The sequence below is a fragment of the Sciurus vulgaris genome (genome assembly GCF_902686455.1).
Source record: "Sciurus vulgaris genome assembly, chromosome: 14".
Classification (NCBI taxonomy): domain Eukaryota; kingdom Metazoa; phylum Chordata; class Mammalia; order Rodentia; family Sciuridae; genus Sciurus; species Sciurus vulgaris.
Window position 1 is genome coordinate 28827741 of NC_136475.1, and position 20626 is coordinate 28848366.

The 20626-nt window shown below is 45.8% G+C and overlaps 1 protein-coding gene across 1 annotated transcript; it reads left to right on the forward strand.

Moving 5' to 3' along the window:
* The first annotated feature begins 513 nt into the window (after positions 1-513).
* Positions 514-5998, forward strand: LOC306644455 (sepiapterin reductase-like). Its single transcript, XM_079111470.1, has 3 exons — positions 514-872; positions 1891-2181; positions 4997-5998. The coding sequence occupies exons 1-3, from the start codon at positions 551-553 to the stop codon at positions 5185-5187; spliced, it is 804 nt and encodes a 267-aa protein (XP_078967596.1). The 5' UTR covers positions 514-550; the 3' UTR covers positions 5188-5998.
* The last annotated feature ends 14628 nt before the right edge of the window (positions 5999-20626 follow it).

Here is a 20626-nt window from a genome sequence, read left to right on the forward strand (position 1 = left end):
ACTTTTGAGGCTCCGCAAGACTAAGCAAACCACTGCCCTTGGGGGCTTTTCCCAAATGGCTCCCATAGAAGCACCTATTTCCAAAGAGTGGATTTCTGACTTTCAGTCATCTCTTCTTTGCTCCCTCCCTTTCTTCAAAGGCTGGCACAAAGAAGGAGTTCACAAATGTCCAAAGAACTCAAGGATGAGATTGCTTTCACAGACCTGTTTTCTATTGCCTGAAGAGCAGGGAGGAACCATTTTAAAATTCTTTGGTGGCAAAACCACAATGACACACAGTGAGCACCGGCAGCGCTGGGGACCCGGCCAACAGCTTGGGACCAGCTCCCAGCCCTTCCTGGTTGGTTACCTAATCGCTCAGGCTCCTGTCAAACCAGCACTCCGATTTCTCCACTTGTGACAACAGGGACCCAGGGAATCAGTTCCAGCACTGGGAACCTGAAAACTCAGGTTTCGTCTCCGCCCTGCTCCGCGGCTCCTCCCATTGTCTCCGCCCCTTCCAAGGCCTTAAGGGTCTCGGATCCCGCTCCCGCCAGCGGAGATCAGCGGCATGGAAGGTGGGATCCGCAAGGAAGGCGGCTTCGGCCGCACACTGTGCGTGCTCACAGGGGCCTCCCGTGGCTTCGGCCGCGCGCTGGCCACACTCCTGGCCCGGCTGCTGTCACCCGGCTCGGTGTTGCTCCTAACCGCCCGCAACCAGGAGGCGCTCAGGCAGCTGGAGGCAGAGCTGGTGGCGGAGCACCCTGGCCTGCGCGTGGTGCCGGTGCCCGCCGACTTGGGCTCGGACGCCGGCTTGCAGCAGCTGCTCGGAGCCCTGCGCGACCTCCCCAGACCCGAAGGGCTTCAGCGCCTGCTGCTTATAAACAATGCGGGTGAGACGGGGCGGTGGCTTCTGCATTTAAGCGGTCTCTCCCCACCCCGCTGGGGACAGTAAGGGCGATTCCTAGGTGGGCACACTAGGCGGCCGAGAGTCCAGAGTACGGGTAGTTCAGCTGTTGCCTGAAAGTTCAGTCCTTGTTCCGGATGCCAATCCAATAAGGAGGACAAGGTTTTGAGAAGAGGAGAAAGGTTTATTGCTTTGACAGCAAAGGAGAAACACAGGGGACTCCTGTTCCAAAGCTGTGATTCTGTCCATCAGCAGGACGTGGGGACTTCATTTTTTTTTTTTTTTTCGTTTGTTTGTTTTTGGCTTTTGGTTCCCCCTTCCCCCCTTGAGATTTGAGAGGAGTAGAAAGACAGGAAGAAAAAAAAAAAAAAAAAAAAAAATGAGTTGCAGTGGCAGAGCAGCAAGGGCTATATTTAAAGCATAAAGTGGATCGCACTTACACAACCTCCGAGGCACACAGAGGCCTAATGTACAGGAGGAAGGCCAGGCGTCCTCAAATCTGGCGGCCCTCATCCTGACGCGGTTTGCCCAATTAAGTTTTCTTAAGTGTCCATAGAACTTTTCAGAACCCCTTGCGCAGCGTCCGCTACCGACGGACTGAGTCAAAGCATGGAGTCCTCAAATTGCCTTGCTTCTCCAAACTCCCCCTAGAGCTTGCCCCAAAGGCCCTGACTACCCAATGCCAGAGCAAGGCCAGGGCATTATCAGTGGACAGCCTGGGTGGGTGGTCTCCTCCCCACAAGTTAGTCTTTCTGCAGAGCTGGAGAAGCAGGAAACGCCTTGAGAAGTGCTAGGGAGATAGGTCCTCTAAGTCTGGATGAGAAGGGTGTCTCTGGAGGAATTGGGGGAGGCTGGTAAGAGGAACAGACCCTTTATTTCTTTTGCTTCCCGCACTCCCAGGTGCTGGGGATTGAACCCAGGGCCTCTCCTGTGCTAGGCAAGTGCTCTACCACAGGGCTACATCCCCGGTGCTACACTGACTTATTTCTACCTCTGATTTTCAGCCACCCTTGGGGATATTTCCAAAGTCTTTCAGACCCTCAGTGACCCAGCAGAAGCAAACAGCTACTGGGCTATGAACTTGACTTCCACTCTCTGCCTGACCTCCAGCTTCCTGAAGGCCTTCCCAGAACGTCCTGGCTTGAGCAGGACTGTGGTTAACATCTCATCCATCTGTGCCCTGAAGCCCTTTAAGGGCTGGACATTGTACTGTGCAGGGAAGGCTGCCCGTACAATGATGTTCCAGGTCCTGGCTGCAGAGGAACCTAGTGTGAGGGTGCTGAGCTATGCCCCAGGTAGGTGGAAGGTGCTACCATCACTGTTCCCAGAACTGGCTGGTTCCTCACTGTGGACTGGACAAAGGGCCTATCTCCTTTCTCCTTTTGGAAGCACCCACAAAGTGTGTTGTTCCTGACTCCTGACCCTCACCCCTCAGGTGAAACGTGGATTCCAAGGAAGTAGAGCTGGCAGGAGCAGGGGATGCAGAGAGAGTAGGGAGTTGCCTGGACTAGAGTTCGGACAGGGAAGCCCGGGATATTAGATGTAGTTTGGGAGAACAGTGGGGATTGAATTCTGGGCCCCAAGCTTCCCTCTTCATGTGGAATGGGAAAGATGCTACCTGTCTCCCAGGGAGCTAAATGAGGTAGTGCCTGTGGAAACAACCCTCAGCAGTGAAGTACTGTCTAATTGCTACAACTTCTACTTGTTCCATGGGACTTGTCACACTGTGTTACCTTCCTAGGTGTACCTGATGGGAACCCCTGTTCATCTGTGTGCCAGCAGCTAGCTAGCAAAGCTAGTCCAGGGTGGGTCTGCAGAGCATGTTAACTGAGTGACATGCAGACAGATGTTGTTGAGTGGTGAGAGTCTAGGCTGAACTGGGCCAGAACCCTGGGGATGGGGGCTGCTGGGATGATTAAGATGGTTCCCTGTGCTCATGGAAGATGATGGGTATGGGGTCTTGAGACACTGGTCTGGTGTCTGCCCTCTCCACCCAGATACCACAGTGCCAGGGCCTTTATTCTAGACTTGCAGTTCCTGGAGTTAGAAGGTGTGACAGAGCTGTGGTCTAATGTCTGAGCAGCTTAGGTAGAGATGCAGGTTTGTGTCCTGGGGACAGATATAGAGCGGGCTCCACAAAGCCCGAATGTGGCAAGACCAGGATTCTACCCTGCTTCCAACGTGTGATCAGCACCATGTCTACTTCTCATGTTCTCCATGCTCCACCCCACAGACCCACGCAGGAATTCTGGAGCCAACATCCCAGCTCATCACCTGCAGCTCAGCCTAGAGCTCACTCAGACCACATGACCAAATGTCACTTACAGCTAGAAGCTGAGATGGCAGATGGCCACATGGCTAGGTTCAATGTCAGGAGTCTAGGCATTGTGAGAGAGCTAAGATTTTTAGGAGCTCCCCAGGGCCTGTTCATGGGAAAAGGGAGTGATCTGATGTGAAGAGAGAGGGTCCAGTTTGAATGTCATTCAGTTTCTGGAAGGATGTTCTAACAGGTGTCCAGAAGTAGAGTGGGCTATATGGAAAGGTAGCATGTTCCTTGTATGAGGATGCACAGGTGATTGGAAGTTGTTTGAATGTCAGGAAGGTGATGTTCTTTCCAGGTCTGAGATTCTGTGATTTTCTGTCCCCCAGGATCATTAACTCCAAATTCTGTTGTGATTCCTCTATGGAGAATAGAACGTGCGTACAAGGGTTCATGAAGGGGAAGGATTCCTTTTGAATGGGGAGACCAGGAATGGCTTTACTGAAGGTAGCTGGACTCAGTATTGTCCCATGGTGCTGTGTGGATGTTTCCAGGTTAGACATGTCCTAGCAGTGCAGGTAAAGGAGAGAAAGTGTGTGAGGCAGTGACAAGCTTTGCAGTTTGGCTGGAAGCTGGGTGTTCACAGAGGGGAGCGGTTAAGGGACCTTGAGATCTTGGCTTTTGGGAAACTGCTTCAACCTTATTGGGAAACTCCCTCAACCTTTGTGGCTGTTAATTCAGAACACCAGCGAGGGGTGATGAAGAACACAGAGGGGAAAGAGGCCAGGTGGGTTATTATACCTGAAGGAAATGTAATGACCCAGAGCTAGCCCGGCACATTTATTAAATAGGTTTTAACATCAAAAAGGGTAAATTTTTTTGTGTGTGTGGTGTTGGGAATTGAACCCAGGGCCTTGTGCTCACAAGGCAAGCATGCTACCAACTGAGCTATATAAACCAGCCCTCAGAAAGGGTAAATTTGTGAGAAGGTTTCTTCAAAGCATGTAGGATGAAGGACAAAGTTCTGGCCATCCGGTATATTCATCAGCTTGTGCTCATGATTCTTTACTTCCAGCAGCTGGTGTCTGAACTCAGGGTCAGAACCGATAATGCCATGGCAAGCACAGACCCTCCTTTGAACAGGGTTCACCATAGCGACTGGGCACTCTCAACTGGTGGCTTTGGACAGGACTTCCCAGCACAGGGGCGAGGACCATCAGAGAGGGTGACTCAAATCACCACTGCTGCCAGGAAGCCCCTGAGGGGTTTTCAGCAGAGGAATGGTGTGATATTTTGGGAAAATGAGTTTAGCCGAGGGGTGGGTTGAAGCAGGGAGAGAGAACCAGGGCTTTGTGAGCAGGAAGGGCCTGGTTGTCAGGGTATGTAGGTGCAGAAGTGTCCTGCCTGGTGCCTGGTTGGCTGTAGCAGAGGATGATGTGGGGAGAGGGCACAGGGCTTTTAAATACTTCATTGGTAGAAGTGGGAAAGTGAAGAGAAGGTGCTGTGGGCCTGGAGTTGGTGAGTCCGTGCTTCGCATGTGTAAGGCCCTGAGCTTCATCCCAGCTCCACACTGAAAACTAATGAAAGAGAGAGAGACAGAGAGAAGGTCCTGCTTCATGAGGGGTGACGGTCACAGGGTGGTGTGTTGGTGGGGATCTTGTTTTGTGTGGACTTTGGAATTTGAGTGCAACTCAGCAGTGACAGATACAGTGGGGTCTTTGGCCACTCTGTCCATGCATTTCAGCCAAGATGAACTATTGCCTCTGGCCGGACATGACTCAGCTCCTTCCCCAAGTACATAGCACTGACCCATGACCTTCTGTCCCTGACATCTCATTTTGATTCTCCAGGTGCCTTGGACACAGACATGCAGCTATTGGCTCGGGAGACCACAGTGGATCTAGACTTACGAAAAAGGCTACAGGATATGAAGACAAATGGGGAGCTGGTAGATTGCGGGATGTCAGCCCAGAAGCTCCTGAACCTGCTGCAGAGAGACACATTTGAGTCTGGAGCCCATGTGGACTTCTATGATTTATAGCCCACGTCCGTGGCTCCTGGGCCTTTTGGTCTCTACTTTTGGGCACACCCCAGGAGCCCGGCACTGCCCACATCCCTTCACACAGGCCCTGCCAACCCTGCCCCATGCAGACAACCACTCACACCTACTGCCCTGCCCTCAAAGGCAGCCAGTGGGAGTGGCTGGTGTCACCAGTTGTCAGGATCTGTGTCATGCAGCCTGGATGATAAGGAGCTTGGAGGGAGGTCATGGGTGTTGTAGTTCTCCAGCCCCAGGAATAGAATTTTAGGATGGGAAGAGCAGGAAAAGCAGCTGAAACACTGAAGAGACAAGTTTGCCCACAGCTGGTCCATGGGAAAGGAGGGAGTGATCTGCTGTGAAGAGGGAGGGCCCAGCAGATTCACAGGTGGCCTGGGGGGAAAGAGGACAGAGCAGGTTGCAGCCCACACAGACGCCCCTTGCCCAGGGTAAGGGGCCGTTGTGTTGAATTTCCTGTCCTATCCTGATGCCTTCTTCCTTTAGAACCCTCCTTCCCCCTAGGCTGGGAGTTTATGTAGGAGAAGAAGCAGACACAAAGAAAAAGTGGCTCAGGCTTAATGACTGCCTGCTTCCCCATCTCCTAGAGGCTCCTAGTGTGATTACAGGTGTGCTGCACCATGCCCAGTCTTCCTTAAGGGCTTGTTCAAATGGAGGGCAACAGAAAGACATATTTATATATTGAACATCTCAATCATATACAATTCATTTTTCTCCCTGAACTCCAAAACAAAACCCCCCCAAAAGTACTTCAGTTGCCCAAGAAAGAAATCAGAATAAAGAACCTAAGTACCTATTTGTTGTTGTTACTGTTGTTTTTAGTAAAGGGGATTGAACCCAGGGATGTTGTACCACGGACCTACATCCCATGCCCTTTTTATATTTCATGTTGAGACAGGGTCTTGCTAAGTTGTCAAAGCTTGCCTTGCACCTGTGATCCTCCTTTCTCTGCCTCCTGGGATTACAGATGTTCACCACCACACCTGGTTAGAACTTGAGTACATGGAAGATGCAGTGTAATAAAAATGTAGATAACCAATGAGAACAGAAAAGAAGGGTGTTGAAATAATTTTTGTTTCCATGCTGTTGAAAGAGTGAAGGTATCAAAAATAATTCATCAAGGAGAAGACATAATGTATGCAACAAAATGCTGAATCAGAAGGCTGTGCTGTCGTTTGGATATGAAGTGTTCTCCAGAGGTTCATATGACAAATAGGCTTGGTCACCAGAGTGTGGTGGTTGGGAGATGACTAGAAACTGATGGGTAGAGCCTAATGAAGGGAATTTAGGTCATGATGGAGTGTTGGGGGAGGGAGAAATGCACTTTTAAGTGCATTTCTCACCTATTTTGTCATCTTGGTGGAACTGACTTAACACAGGATATGTGACATTTTTTTTTCCAGTACTGGGATTGAACCCAGGGGCACTGTACCACTGAGCTATATCTCCACATTTTCAATTTTTATTTTGAGTCTGTCTGACCAAGATGCCTAGACTGGCCTCAGACTTGTAATCCTTCTGAGCCTCCCGAGTTGCTGGAATTTCAGGTGTGTGCCACTGTGCCCAGCACCTGCATGTTTTAAAACAAAACCAAAAACTGTACCTGAGAGGGTATGGAGGACGGAAGTAAGTACGCTAGATCTCTCACAATACGGAGGGACATTAATAGCAATAATACTTTCTAGTGTGCGTTGAATCATGAAAAATGTATTAAGTGCTCTATATCTAGTGGCTTTGCTCCACCCTGGCACGTTGGCACACACCTGTGTTCCCAGCGGCTCAGGAGGCTAAGGTAGGAGAATTGCAAGTTCAAAGGCAGCCTCCCCAACTAAGGAAGGCTCTCACCACTGCCTCAAAATGAAAAATTTTAAAAAGGGCTGGAAATACGGCTCAGTAGTTAAGTGCCCCTTGGTTCAATCTCATGTGTGTGTGAATTGGTTGAATTCCTTACCATTTTAACTCCAGAGTTACCCATTCCCTGGTTCATGGTAGGCATTCAACAAGTATTTGTCAATGTTTAATTAAATGTTTAATCAAGTAAAGAGGGTTTGAAATTATATGACCTGGCGAAGACTGGACAAGTAAGGACAAGGATTATAACCAGGCCTCCAAAGTACAAGGTCTTATTGTTTTCCCAACACATAATGTTTTGATTCGTTTGGTGTGTGCATGGTTCTAGGAACTAACCTGCAGCCTCATATATGCTAGGCAAGTCTGATACCATTAAGCCAAGTCCCCAGCCCAATGTTTTGATTTTAATATTGATGTTGACAGAAAAACACAAGTGCATGCATTTATAATTTTATTTCAAAAGCAACTGTCAGTATACTTAAAGGAGGATTGCAACTTCCAAGTCAATAAGAGAGAAAGTAAGTATAGCAAAAGAAACTTGAGACAAAAAAAAAAATGAATAAAAAGAAACTTCAAAGAAGCCTAGAAATGGGAAACATAATAGAAAAATGGGCAAAGAACATGAACAGCTGACAGGTTAGGATAGAAAAATGCACAACCTGGGGCTGAGGTATAGCCTGTGGTAGATCATTTGCTGCACGCCTGAGGCCCTGATTCCCATTCCCAGCACCACAACTAAAGTACAACCTTCCTAAAATCCAAAGAACCAAAAGAAGGCTGGGTGTGTAGCTCAGGGGAAGAATCATGTGTAAGACCCCAGGTTCAACACCCCCCACCAAGAATAAGAAAAAAAAAGAAAAAAATTAACATAGTGAAATGGACATGCTTATTATCTAGGTTGGAGTTTAAACTTGTTTTAATCTGTCCCTAATATAAAGCAGTCCTTCCCTTCTTTTTTTGTTTGCCATTGACCCAAAGAAACACATCATAGAGCCTACAGAACGTCTCATGTCTGCTTTCTTCATTTATCTTTCAGTTCCCACTTCTTAATTACTCTAAAGTGTTGCTATAGAGTTTATATTTCATCACATCAAAAGGCACATAATACAGACCTGAACTTTAGATATGAGTGACCTTTGAACTCTTTGAGATATCCAAATTACCCAGTGAGAGTTCAGGTGGGAACACTCCAGGCCTTCCCTTTGTTGTACATTTTCCCATGAACTTTTCATCTAATTTTTTCACTCACTGATCTTTGCCTGAATGAATTATTAGCAGTAACAAAATGTTAATTTTTTCCTTCTGTCATTTCGTCTACATTAGCTGAAATTTTCTGTAAGTTATTTCTGATCAACTAAATCCAATATGTAACAGTGGCCCACTTTATGCTGTGAATATCGAAGGGTTATGGAAAACAATATAACTACAAGACAGCCCCCTAAGAACAGCAGGGAGATATGCAGCTCAGCAGATGGGAGGGGAAACTAGCCAAGCATTAACCTCCCAGCAAATCCTTTCCTAATAACAATGAGCCCTGAAGGAAGAGGGCAGATACTGAAGGCTGGGCTCTGGATTTGACCTTCCTCCATTGCAGATTAGTCCTCAATGGAGGCCCAGCCAATATGGAAACTCTGGGAAAAAATGGATCCCAGAAAAAGAAAAGCAGTGGGCAAGATTTGAATACTCATCCCTCAGGATCTGGGTTTCTATCTCCCCAGATACTAATGAGTTTCAACCTTTTTATGAATACTCTCCTAAGTTAAAGTTTTAACCTGCACAACTAGCCCCTGACTGTCCAAAGGGCACATCCACCATTTCCAATGTCTAAACCACCCTTGTTGTAGCCATGAAACTAAAGTCCCCTCTGTAACCAATGGTCATTTTCTCATCCAGAAAATGAGTCCCTACTGTGCCCAAGTCAGCAAATGAAGAAACGACTTCTCTAAATCTGTCGAGGTTCTGTATTCCTTGGTTTTGTGCTTACAAATATGGGCCCTTGCTGCTCTGCCAGTGTAACTGATTCTTAAAAGAGAAATGTTTTATTCTCTTCCTCTCTCCCTGCTCCTCCCTAATCTCAGGGGAAAAAGGATTACCATTTTCCCTGTTTTAGGCAGGTTTATCTGTACTTGACTACACACCCACCATAGGAACAAGGTAATCCAGATGGTAACAGAGTATCAGAAATGACTCTGGCCCAAATTAACAAGTGAGTTACAACTCTAACAGAGAATACATGGAATGAAGCCTTTGAATCTCCTCTTTAAAAGCCCCCAGTTCCTGCTGATGGGCACAATCACACCCTTTAGAACAGGAGTCCCCTGTGTTTCTCCTGCCCAAACAGTAAGACTTCTTTTTCCTTTTCCTCAAAACTGTGTCCTTGTTATTGAATTGGCATCAGGGACAAGGACTGAGCTTCCTGTAAATGATTTGGCACCCCATATGGGATCTGAAAGCTGCCCCTGCTCTAGCTTTCTTGGGCAGGCCTGGCTGTCCAGGGAACTCCACTTCCATGCTGTTTAAGTCAGCTTTTTTCCTGCTGTGGCTAAATGATCTGACCAGCACAATTATGGGGAGGAAAGGTTTATTTGAGAGCTCACGTTTTCAGAGGTCTTAGTCCATAGGAGGTTGGCTCCATTCCTCGGGGCTCAAGGTGAGGGAGAAAGAACATCATAGAGGAAGAGCTTGGCACAGAGAAGCAGCTTGCCAGAATCAGGAAGCAGAAAGACTGGCAGAGACTGCACTCTCCAGATACAAAATATATACCCAAGAGCCACTCCCAATTTCCAATCTCCTCCAGCCACACCCTATCACTTCAATTAATCCCATCAGGGATTAATTCACGGATTGTGTTAAGAATCTTACAACCCAATCATTTCTCCTCTGAGACTTCCTGCATTGTCTCACACATAAGCTTTGGGGGACACCTCATATCCAAATCATAACACATGCTAAGGATGCAAGGTGGCTGATGAACTTGTTGACAGTCACCTGCTGGACAGGTAGGAGATGGGTGAGTTTGCCTTGGGTTGAATCAGAGAAGCTATTCCTGTGAGGAAAAGGGGAGACTGGGGAACCACTCCAGTAGCTGCTGAAGCACCTTTTGCTTTGGGGAACTCCTCCCTTCTGTCCCTGTATGCTCCATCATGGTCCCTTTCAAGAACGAGGAAACTGAACTGAACAAGAAAACTCATGACAAATATGGCCATCTGTTAAGTCCCCCAGTGTACATGCCAAGACCCTTGATTCCACACATCTAGTTCCTCTTCATGGGAACATCTCTTCCTTCTTTGACCCATTTCTCTCAATTTTCCCCTGCTTATTTCTGTTGCCTTCTTAACCTGTCCCCATGGCATGGGATGTGTCTTCTAGATTCACCACATTATAATTTGACTTGCAGGGTTAGGTTCTTGTTGGCATCAAATCTGCTCTTTTGCTGCTGCCATTATTCTGCTCTCCCACACCACCTTACTACCCAGGTCGTAGCCTGCAAACTTCCTAGCCAGTAATTGGCCTAGATTGTTAGCCCGCGAACCTCCTTGGCAACCATTGGTCTGTTGTTATTAGCCTGTGAAATTCCACTGCTTAATAAGAGTAGTTCCCCCACCATTTTCTCTCTCAACCTCCTCCTGGCCTTCACTCTCTCTTGCACGAACACTCTCTCTCTCACCCTGCAGGGAGATACTCCGTCTGTCCGCTAAATAAACTCTCTTGCATGAGTTCCCACATCTGGAGTGGTTTCTGGGTGCTTTCATTGGTGCCGTGACTTGGATGGGCTCTTCTACCGCAATTTAGGCAGGTGGAATCCCATCTGAGACCCCAGACCTCAGATGCTAGTCTCACTTTTCAGTCGCCTGGTCGCTCTCCTCCACATCCACCATTGGCTTCAGATTGGTGAGTTTTCCCCTAGGTCAGCTTCAACACTCCTCTGCTGACCTGAGAATTGACTATTGACCGTCTGGCACCCTTGAGGCTGTTGAGTGTGTGTCCCCCAGCCACAACTTTTACAGTCTTGGCTGCCCCCTTAGTTGACCTCATCAGACAGGTGAGTCCCTGATCTTTATGGCGGAGATTCTTCCTCATGGTTGAGGCTCCTCTTTGCACTCACTCTCAAAAATCCTGACGTCAGGTCCTCAACTCTCTCGGCTTTTGCCCAGCACACACTGATGTATGAGTGACAGCCAACTAGTCTGTGACCACGGGACGCCCTGGACACTGACTCTGCTGTATCAGTCTCCACCATGGGATCTGGGTCCTCCATTCCAGCACATTCACCCTTGGGGTGTCTACTAGACAATCTTAAACCCCTTTACCTGACCCCCGGCCTAGGTAATCAATCCCCAAAATGGCCACATAGTGGCACACAGCTTCTGTGAGCCAGCGGGCAGATGGAAAGTCTTTTCTTTCTTGCGCTTCTTTGCTCTTCCTGCAAACTCAAACACCTCCTTTTGACTTCTTCTCCCCCTCTTAATCCCTCCTCCTCCTCCGACTTCGACTCAGCTAACAAACCACCCTGATATCGGTCCACTGTGACAGAGGCCCCTCCCGCCCCTCTCTTCCATCTCCTTTGCCCAGTTCTGTTTCGGCTTCCGTCCCCCTGCCCAGCCCACCCAGTCCTCCTGCCATGAGGTCCTGCATACATATTCTTGTCCCCTAAGGGAGGTGGCCAGTGTGGAGGGAGTAACCAGCCCAACAGTCAGTGGCATGTTGCAGTAAGGAGTATGATATAGCAGCCCCATTCCTCACAAGTAGTGGGAGATAATGTTTCACAATTTTCTGCATCCAAACCTGAATTGATTACTAACCAGGAAAAAGGGTTAAAATGCCCTAGACACAAGTTTCTGCTAGAACCTGTTATCTCAGCTCCTTTCAGATCTCAGTCAAGGCATTGAAATGTAAATAGAGGAAACCAGAAGGCACAGTGGGGGACCAGCCTCAAACCCAAGGGGAAAAAAAAGCAAAAAGTTTTACATGAACCCCAGCAAAAGTAAATTTTATGGTGCTTTACTAAAGTAATTAACGGCTGTATCATTTTCCAGGACTCTTTGTTTTTTTTTTCCTTAAATTCTATATTTTTTGAGTTCGTGACTTTTTTGATCAGTTCTTTTTATCCTACTCTAGAGTTATTTTTGAGCATCTGTTACATTGCAATGGAGATAAACATTACAAGGACTTTGTTTTTGTGTTATGTGTATAACATGTTGTCTGTCTATGTGCAACTAAGTATAAGTGTGCATAAAATTAAAATTTAAAAAATAGATCCAAATACTTTTAATTCACATGATTTTAAAAAGTCCAATTTAAATTGGGTAAACAAATAAAAGTAAAAATGTCTTTAAAATTAACACAAGTCTCTAGGTGGTCAAACTAATAAAATGTCAATGTTTATAAAATGTCTAACATCAATTTTTTTCTAGGACTTTTCTTCAACAGAAAAGAGACAGCAAATACCACTTAGTACAATTGTCTGATATCTTGATTTTTTTTTACAATAAGATGAGTGAATTAGAGTTGACATGTATGGGATTACTCAAATGTGTTTGTTAGAGACATCTGATTAATTTACAAAGTTAAAATGCTAATTATTAAATAACATCAAGTACTCTTTAACTCCTTAAATTCCATGGGGTAACATACTTAAACATTATTGGTGTTTTCTTAGATTGGTAAATAAAAAAGTGTTTAGAATTGCTTTGTGTCATTACTAAAAACAAGATTACTAAGAGTTATGTCCTAACAGGTACAATTCTATATACAAAGGGTTCCAAAAGCTTCAACTATGTTTCAATTACAGTACTATAAATAACAAAATATTTAATCTTTTTAAAATGGAGTAATTTATTTAAATTCAGGAATTTCATAAGAGTTGTTTCAGAATGTGAACAAAATGGGGTCAACAGATAGGAAAGAGAAAATAAAATGTTCTAAATATGGAAATATATTTAGTGAAGAACAAACTGTTTCTGGGTAAGAAAGTGCTTACGTGATAAAATACACAAGGGTCTAAGTAAGTGCTAAGAAAGTCTGTGTGTAAGTAAAGTGCACATTTCAACAAGTTTGTGTGTAACTGAGTTGGTTATATGTATGTGAGACAATCAGTCAAAGCTATTTAAAGTTTTTCCTAAGGTCAAATACTAATGTACTGATATAAACCAAAGTTTAATCTATATGTTAAAATGACAAGGATTTCTTAGAAACATTAATTTACTCTTAACATTGTGTCTGTTAAGTTTTATTCTTTAGAACAATTAGTCTTAAAAATTTGTCTCGTCTAGCGAGTACAATGAAGACTCGGCTCTCAAATGAAGTTTTAAGGTCTTTATTTTTATGGGAGAGCTTCTGAGCCGAGTGCCTGGTTCTTCCTCCTCCTCCACCGCCGCCGTCTTCTTCTTCCTCTCTTGTCACGCTGCGGCCGCCTCTCCTCTTCTCTTGTCCTGCAGCTGCTGCCTGCCCTCCTTGCCTTGCTCTCCGCCGCGCAAAGTACGCAGCTTTATGGGATATAACAGCCAATCACCTTAATGGGTCAGGCATTTGGCTCGTGGAGACTTAATGGTGGGTAATGAGGACATGTACTGATCACGAGCTAAGCACGGATGCGGAGGAGATCAGTCAGCCAATAGAAAGCACTTCCTTAAAGTTGTTTTTCTTTGCAGTTGGGCTTCTCAGCGCCATCTTAGGGTGAGGCTAGCCACCACTGCAGGCCCTACAGGGCAGCGGTCTCCAACAAAAATTGAGGTTTATACAATTATGGTTAAACAACTGTTAGAGTATTGTACTATGTTACAGAGTCTAAATTTCTCTTTAAGAACTAAATTTGGTAATATAAAAGTATCAAGGTAATTGTGGAATGTCATTCTTTGTATATTAAATGTGTTCATGTTTTCCAGGTATACAAACCTTTAAAACAGAAAATTTATCAAGCTGCTGTTCTCCAAATTAAAATTGTCTGTAATGGTAATTTTAAATTTATAAAGGGTAAATTTTATTGGGAATTTATTTCTATCATTTAATGTTCTGTTTTAGGACCTGTTATCAATAGGGTATACATAAAATTTGTTACTTTTTACAATGAGATAAAAAATTTAAATGTAAATGTATTTCTAAGAGTTAGTGAGAGACTGATTTGTTTAAAGGTTAATATTGTGAAACATGAAAGCATTTTGCCACTTTGCCACACAAGGGGAAAGTTAAAAGCTCTCTCAGCCTTTCTTTAATTTATGTTTTTGACATAATGTTATATCTAAATATTATGTTAACTACTGTTCATATAGACTCAGGAATCAATACATGTAAACTTCTTAAAATGACATTTAAGAAAGAAGTAAAGATCAACATCAGAACTAGAACACTTCACTTAAGATTTGTAAAGAGCCACACCTTACCTGAGATAAGGCTCTGCCCCCCACCTTTATGCATGTTAGAGTGGCTCCAAAATAAGCAAGACTTCAGCTTATTTAAAGTTATAGTCAAAAGATTGGTTCTTGTTATAAAATTACTGTGATCTCAAACAGGGGATATAATGTATAGCTCAGCCAAAATTCGAGATAGCTATTACACAAATTAAATGTTTTACTGTTGGTGACTCCATTTTGTATTTTCCTTGTAAACTCTATAACTGTTGTCTGATTAATTTTTTGCAGAATTATTGCTTCAAGAGCAAACACCATAAATTAACCTGAAATAATAAGCCATCACTGATAGGACAGATAATATAGATCCCAATTAGATAAAAGGGGGTAAATAACTGCAAATTTATAAACATTAAAGTTAAAGCCCAGTACTCTTACATTATAACTGGTGAAACTGGCTTGCTGGATGGTTAAGATCAAATTTAGAGATTGAGATTAAATACAGAGGCCAAGAAAAACCAGTATTTAGAAATTGCCCTCAGTGTCAGCCTGAACCCAGAGAACAAGAGAACTTCTCTAAGTAGCTTTGCAACTCTGGGTCACACAACCTTCCGATCAGGGAGATTGTGAGACCACTGGAGGATGAAAAGCCATTCAGTGCACCTGCTGCAGAGGAGGGTCATGGAAAAAGGGAGACATCCCTGATGTTTCCAAGGGAAGCCACTTCACCAAAGAGACCCTATCTAGCAAATGGCACTAAAGGAGCTAAGAAGCTGCTCTCAAGTTCTCCACGAGTGACCCCTGTGGGAACTCAGCTGAGTCTTAACAGACAGGAACAAGTCAATTTGACCAGCTGGATCTTAAACACCTAGCAAAATGTTGAAACCAAAATATAGCCATTCATGGGTATTTAAAAGAAACAATAGTTAAATGTAACTTAAAATATACTCTTGTGTTAGCCCACTAGAATAAAGACTGGAAGTTACAAAGAGAGATTCTTAGGCAAATGTGCCTGATAGCTATCAGGAGAAACTGCCAGAACCAGAAATTTTTAGTCCATTTAAGGCCTACAGACCTTCCTAAGCCACACAGGTAGTCTTAATCTATGTTTGCTAGTATGATTATCTAGCCCCCAAAAACAGAAATATAGAGATCTCTACTAAACACAGGTTATACCAATAAAAGGATATTTTACAAAATTCAGATGACATTAAGTAGTTTAACTATATTTTCTGGTGACATCAATGACATTAAGAGTTAAATGTTGTGTTTACATTCTTGATAACCTGGACAATGTTAAAGTTCCCAAATAAGGCCTTGTCCTCTCCAGCCTTTGTTAGGCCTAGTTATGGGAACAATTTCTCAGTTCTTGCACCCCCTGGTGAGGGATTATTGACTTCTGTCATCTTCATGATATTAATTGACATTTTCCAGATTCTGCAACATTTATTTTGTATTAATTTCACTTCAGTACTCATGTCTTTTTGTTCTTCTCTCATAGATGCACCCACCCCCAGATGCCTTTACAACCTGCTCTTCCATAGCCAGATTTCTACCATAGACCTCTTGAGTGACCCACTATTTAAAAGGGAACTCCAAACTGCTTGCCCCACGCTGCCCCCTTCCAGCTCAAAGCAGCCAGAGCAGTTGTCACCCGCTTTCCATACAGCAGTAAGGAGTTCCTAAAACTAGAGGGGGTTATGAAGCCAGAATTGGGGATGGGCAGTTAGTGTAGAAATAGGTGATCGGTCAAATTGAGGAAATATAGGCCATGAAAGCCATCTGCCTCTGGAAGTCTGGAAGTTGGAGACTGCCCCTGGGAGAATGGAATGTCAAAGAGTTTCGGAGCCCATTGATTACCAAATTTCCTTGCCCTTATCGAGGACTGCAAGCAAGGAGCTGCTAATTAATGCCCCCCCCACCCTTGCCTGGCTAAATTACTTTGGATTCCCCCTGTGCCATCCACTTTTTACATCTCACCAGCAAAAACAGGCCTAGTCACATAGGCAGGAAGGAGAGATAATGCTGGAGAAAATTGGAGAACAAAAGGTCGACTTATAAAAACAAAAATGGGGGAATATAATATAAACCTGCTCCCTACTCTTTACACTACAGCCATTTCTCCCCTCCCATCTTACAGCCTAGTTTGTCAGTCTGTGAACATCCTAGCTAGCTACTGGTCCATTAGTCAGCCTGCAAGTCTCTTTCTCAGTCATTGGTCCCTTGTTAGCCTGTGAAATTCCAATATTCAGGAGAAGCCTCTGTTCCATGTTCTCTCTCCTCCTCCTCGCTTTCATGCTCATTCCTCCAGGTTTTCACTCTCTCTTGCGCGTGCACTCTCTCTCTCTTTTCCTTTCATTTTCTCTCTTAACCTACATGGAGACACTTTGCCCGTTTGCTTAATAAACTCTCTTATGTGAGTTCCCATGTCCAGAGTGGTTTCTGGGTTCTTACAGTTCTCACTGAACTCATCAGCCATTTTTTTGTCTCCGCTATTTCAGGTCAGGGGTGGTTGTGTGTGAAATTAAAGATGATGTGTAGAAAACACAGAGAGAAGAGAGAAATTTGGATGGGGGTTAAGTCAATGAATGTCCCCTGAAACCAAAGATCCCAAATGAGGTCTAGTGCTTGAGAAGGAGGACGATGAAGGGGAGTGAATATAATAAGTTTGATTTTTTTCTGAGTGCTGTTAAGAAAAGGTGAAAGGAGGCTACAGAAAGGGACATTAGGAATTTGGGGTGTGAGGCTCAGCAGCTTCCTGAGGAATGGCAAGAAGGTGGGTATTGGGAAGTTGGGTGGGACCTGTGGGAAGGGAGTGATAAGAGGCATTAACAGGAAGTCATTTTAAATTGCTTAGATGGATCCAGGAGGGGTGGCCTTCTACTTTGTCTTTGGTGGAAGTTGTTAAAATGACCTTGAAGGGACCAGTCCACTTTTCTCATAAGGGGGCTAGAGGTTGGGAAGGGGAGAGATAAATGAAATCTCCTATGGTAATAGGAGGAGGGGTCCCTGAAGATTGGGGCTGGGGAAGATGGGAGTAGGCGCACTTCCAGAGGGCAGGCCTGAGGTGAAACAGGAGGGGCTTCAGGACTTCAGGAGGAATGCCAGGTGATTGAGGTTGAATGGTGGGTGGGATGAGGGGTCGAGGGGTCGCCCATAAACAGGTTCAAAGGGCTGATCATAAAGGGTTTGGGGGGCAGTGCTAATATGCAGAGGGTCAAAGGGAGGAGCCTAATCCAATCTAAGTGAGTGTCTACAGATAATTTGGTTAAGGTTGCTTTTAAGGTCCTATTTGTCCTGTCAACCTTTCCTGAGGACTGCAGATAATAGGGAATGTGGAAGTTTCATTTTATATTTACAATTTTAGCCAATTCTTGGGTAATACATGAAGTAAACCTGGGCCATTACCAGTCTTGGCAGGTAAACCAAGGCATGGAAAAGTAGGGCTGCAATAGTGGAAGCCCTCTCACTGGAAAGGCTTCCTTCCACCCCATAAAGGTGTCTACCAAGCCTAGGAGACATTTGGTTTTTCTTACAGGGGGCATGTGTGTTGGGACTAATGACACGTTAACTAACTCAGGCTGACTCCTTACTCCCTGGCGAGTGAGCAAGATCAAGGCCTCAAAGGCGGTTTCAATAGTTAATCATGATGAATTGGACCACCATCAGGGATTGGTTAACAATAGTTCCGCGAACGTGATCAGCTCGTGCTTGCCATATAGTCTTATGGGACTCTTGCCTGCGTGAACACCCTATGCCTTGCTGACCTTTAAGCTGATTGGTTCCCGCCTAGCCCCCACCCTACATAAAAGCTGTGTGACTTCCTCAATAAACGAGTTCCTGCTGTGACGGGTCTCCCTGACACGTCTGATTGTCCTCCGCCTGGAGGGCTGGGAGCGGGCGGTCAGTTGGCCTTACCTATCCCGGTCTGACCTTGTTGGGGAGTGTCCCCTTCCCTTGCCACTGGTCGAGAAGATCAAGAGGGCTTAAGACCCCAACATCTGGTGCCCAACGTGGGGCCCCTCAAGGCTGAACTGCAGCCAAAGCGAAGAGGCAGTTTCGAAACCGAAAGTACCAGCAGATTGGGCCAAGCAAGTTCCGAGGTAAGGCATCCCCAAAAAGTTGGGGCAAACACACACCACACGTGGTGACCCTGCGCGCTCAGCTCTTAGACTCATGCTGAAGAGCAGGGGCCTTGAGTGGTATGATACACAGGCGGAAAAAGCCTGGGACACCTTTACTCGGGTGGCCTCTTGGCTTCCCGCCGCTAATCTTTTTGACTGGTCCACATGGGATTGTGTAAAACAACTTGTTGAGAAGAGGAAAATCAATTTAGGGGAGGGTCCCCCATTGGGAGTCTGCCCTACATTATCCGCCCTTAAGGCCTGCTTCTCTCCAGGACCTCCCAAAGGTGGCTCCAAGTTTCTCCCCAAAGAGCCACCACCTAAAGAACCACCGGCTCCTCCCATTGCATCTCCTTCCAGAAACTTGCCACATAGTAAACAACGTTGGGAGACCTTTAATGAGGAGCCCAATCCATCTCCATCCACTCCTTTCAAGGTTGAGGAACCACGAGGGCAGCCAGCCTCTACATGTAGAGAGGGCCCACTACTGCCCCGGGGAGGCTCCTTGCTGCCATCTTGTATTCTGGGGCCACATCAGACTCCAATGAAAGCCCTCGCCCTCCTCCTTCCGGATGGCAGGAAATCTTCCCAGTGGCCATTTTATGATACTGGGGGTGAACACACTGACTCTACCCTCCCTGCTCCCTGTATGGCCTTCCCGGTAAATGCTAATCCAGGGGGTAACTGGCCTGCTATATGGTACCCATGGGAGGCAAAAGACTTAAAGGAACTAAAGAAAGCTGTTTCAGAGGATGGGCCCAATTCCCCTTGGGCTGAAACCATCCTTCAAGGCCTCGCCCACCAGCAGTTCACCACTCAGGATTGGAAGAACCTAACTAAAGCTGTCCTTCCTGGTCCTTTATATCTAAAGTGGTGTGCCTTTTTTAATGAAGAATGTCATGCTCAGGCTGAACGGAACCAGGCCACTAACCCCCTGTCCCGGTTACTTATGGGATGCTCTCGGGGTCCAGTGACCAATTCTCTACTGGCCTCTTACAGGCTGCCATCCCAGCCCCATATCAAGAATAAGTAAGAGCCCTAGGGTTGGCAGCATGGAAAAAGCTAGAGGAGGGCCCCTCAGAACCCCCCATCGCAGGAATTACCCAGAAGGCAATTGAGGACCTAGCAACCTTCATTGAAAGGGTAGAAAGAAGCCTTCAGAGAAAATTTCCTCCAGGGCCCCTAAGAGATCAATTTGTTAAAATGTTAGTTTGGAAAGGAATGACTACCGATCACAAATTGGCCTGTGCAGGGATGAAAGATCGCTCCATGGGAAGGTAGATAGTGGCTACCAAAGATATTGGCATGCAAGCACATCAGTCTCAATCTTTGGTTGCAGCCCTACAGGCCCAAACTACCTCACTTGCTGAGGCTCTCACGGCAGCCTTGTCACCAATCGGGGCTAAGGGCAAAGGAGTATGTTATGACTGCGGGCAACCAGGCCACTTCAAGAGGGATTGCCCCACTGGTCGGGTGTATTCTGAGGCTCTGCCCAGATGCTCTAGGTGTTCAGCTCAAAGTCCGGCCAGTTCAGCTCAAAGGCTGGCCACCCCCAAAACGCCTTGCCCAAGATGCAGAAAGGGATTCCATTGGCAGAAGGATTGCAAATCTAAATTCAACATTGAGGGGAAAACTTTAAACTAATCAGGGGGCACCCTCCAGCCCTGTCACACAAAGGAGGTTTCTCCCCCAATAGCCCCCCTAAGGCACATTGGACTGTTCCCATTGTCCCCAGGGTCAGGCCAAAAATGGACATTTTTATAGCAGGAAAGAAATTCCACTATCTCATTAACACTGGAGCAGATAGGACTGTGTTAACAAAGGAGGAAGTTCCACCTCAATGGAGGTTGATTCCTGGCCCCCAGTTGCTTTGGGTAGGAGGTAATACTAAATCAGAAGAGACCAAAGATTGGCTCAAAAGGCGGGATGTGTACGGTGCCCAGGGAGACGTGCGCCCCCTCATGGCCTCAGGTCTTACTGCAAATTTACTAGGACAGGATATCTTAGGGGAAGCCGAGGTCTATATAACAACTGATCACAAGGCAGTGCATGATGACCTCCTTGAGCAAGAGGAATATGAACAACAATTTAATCTATCTGGCC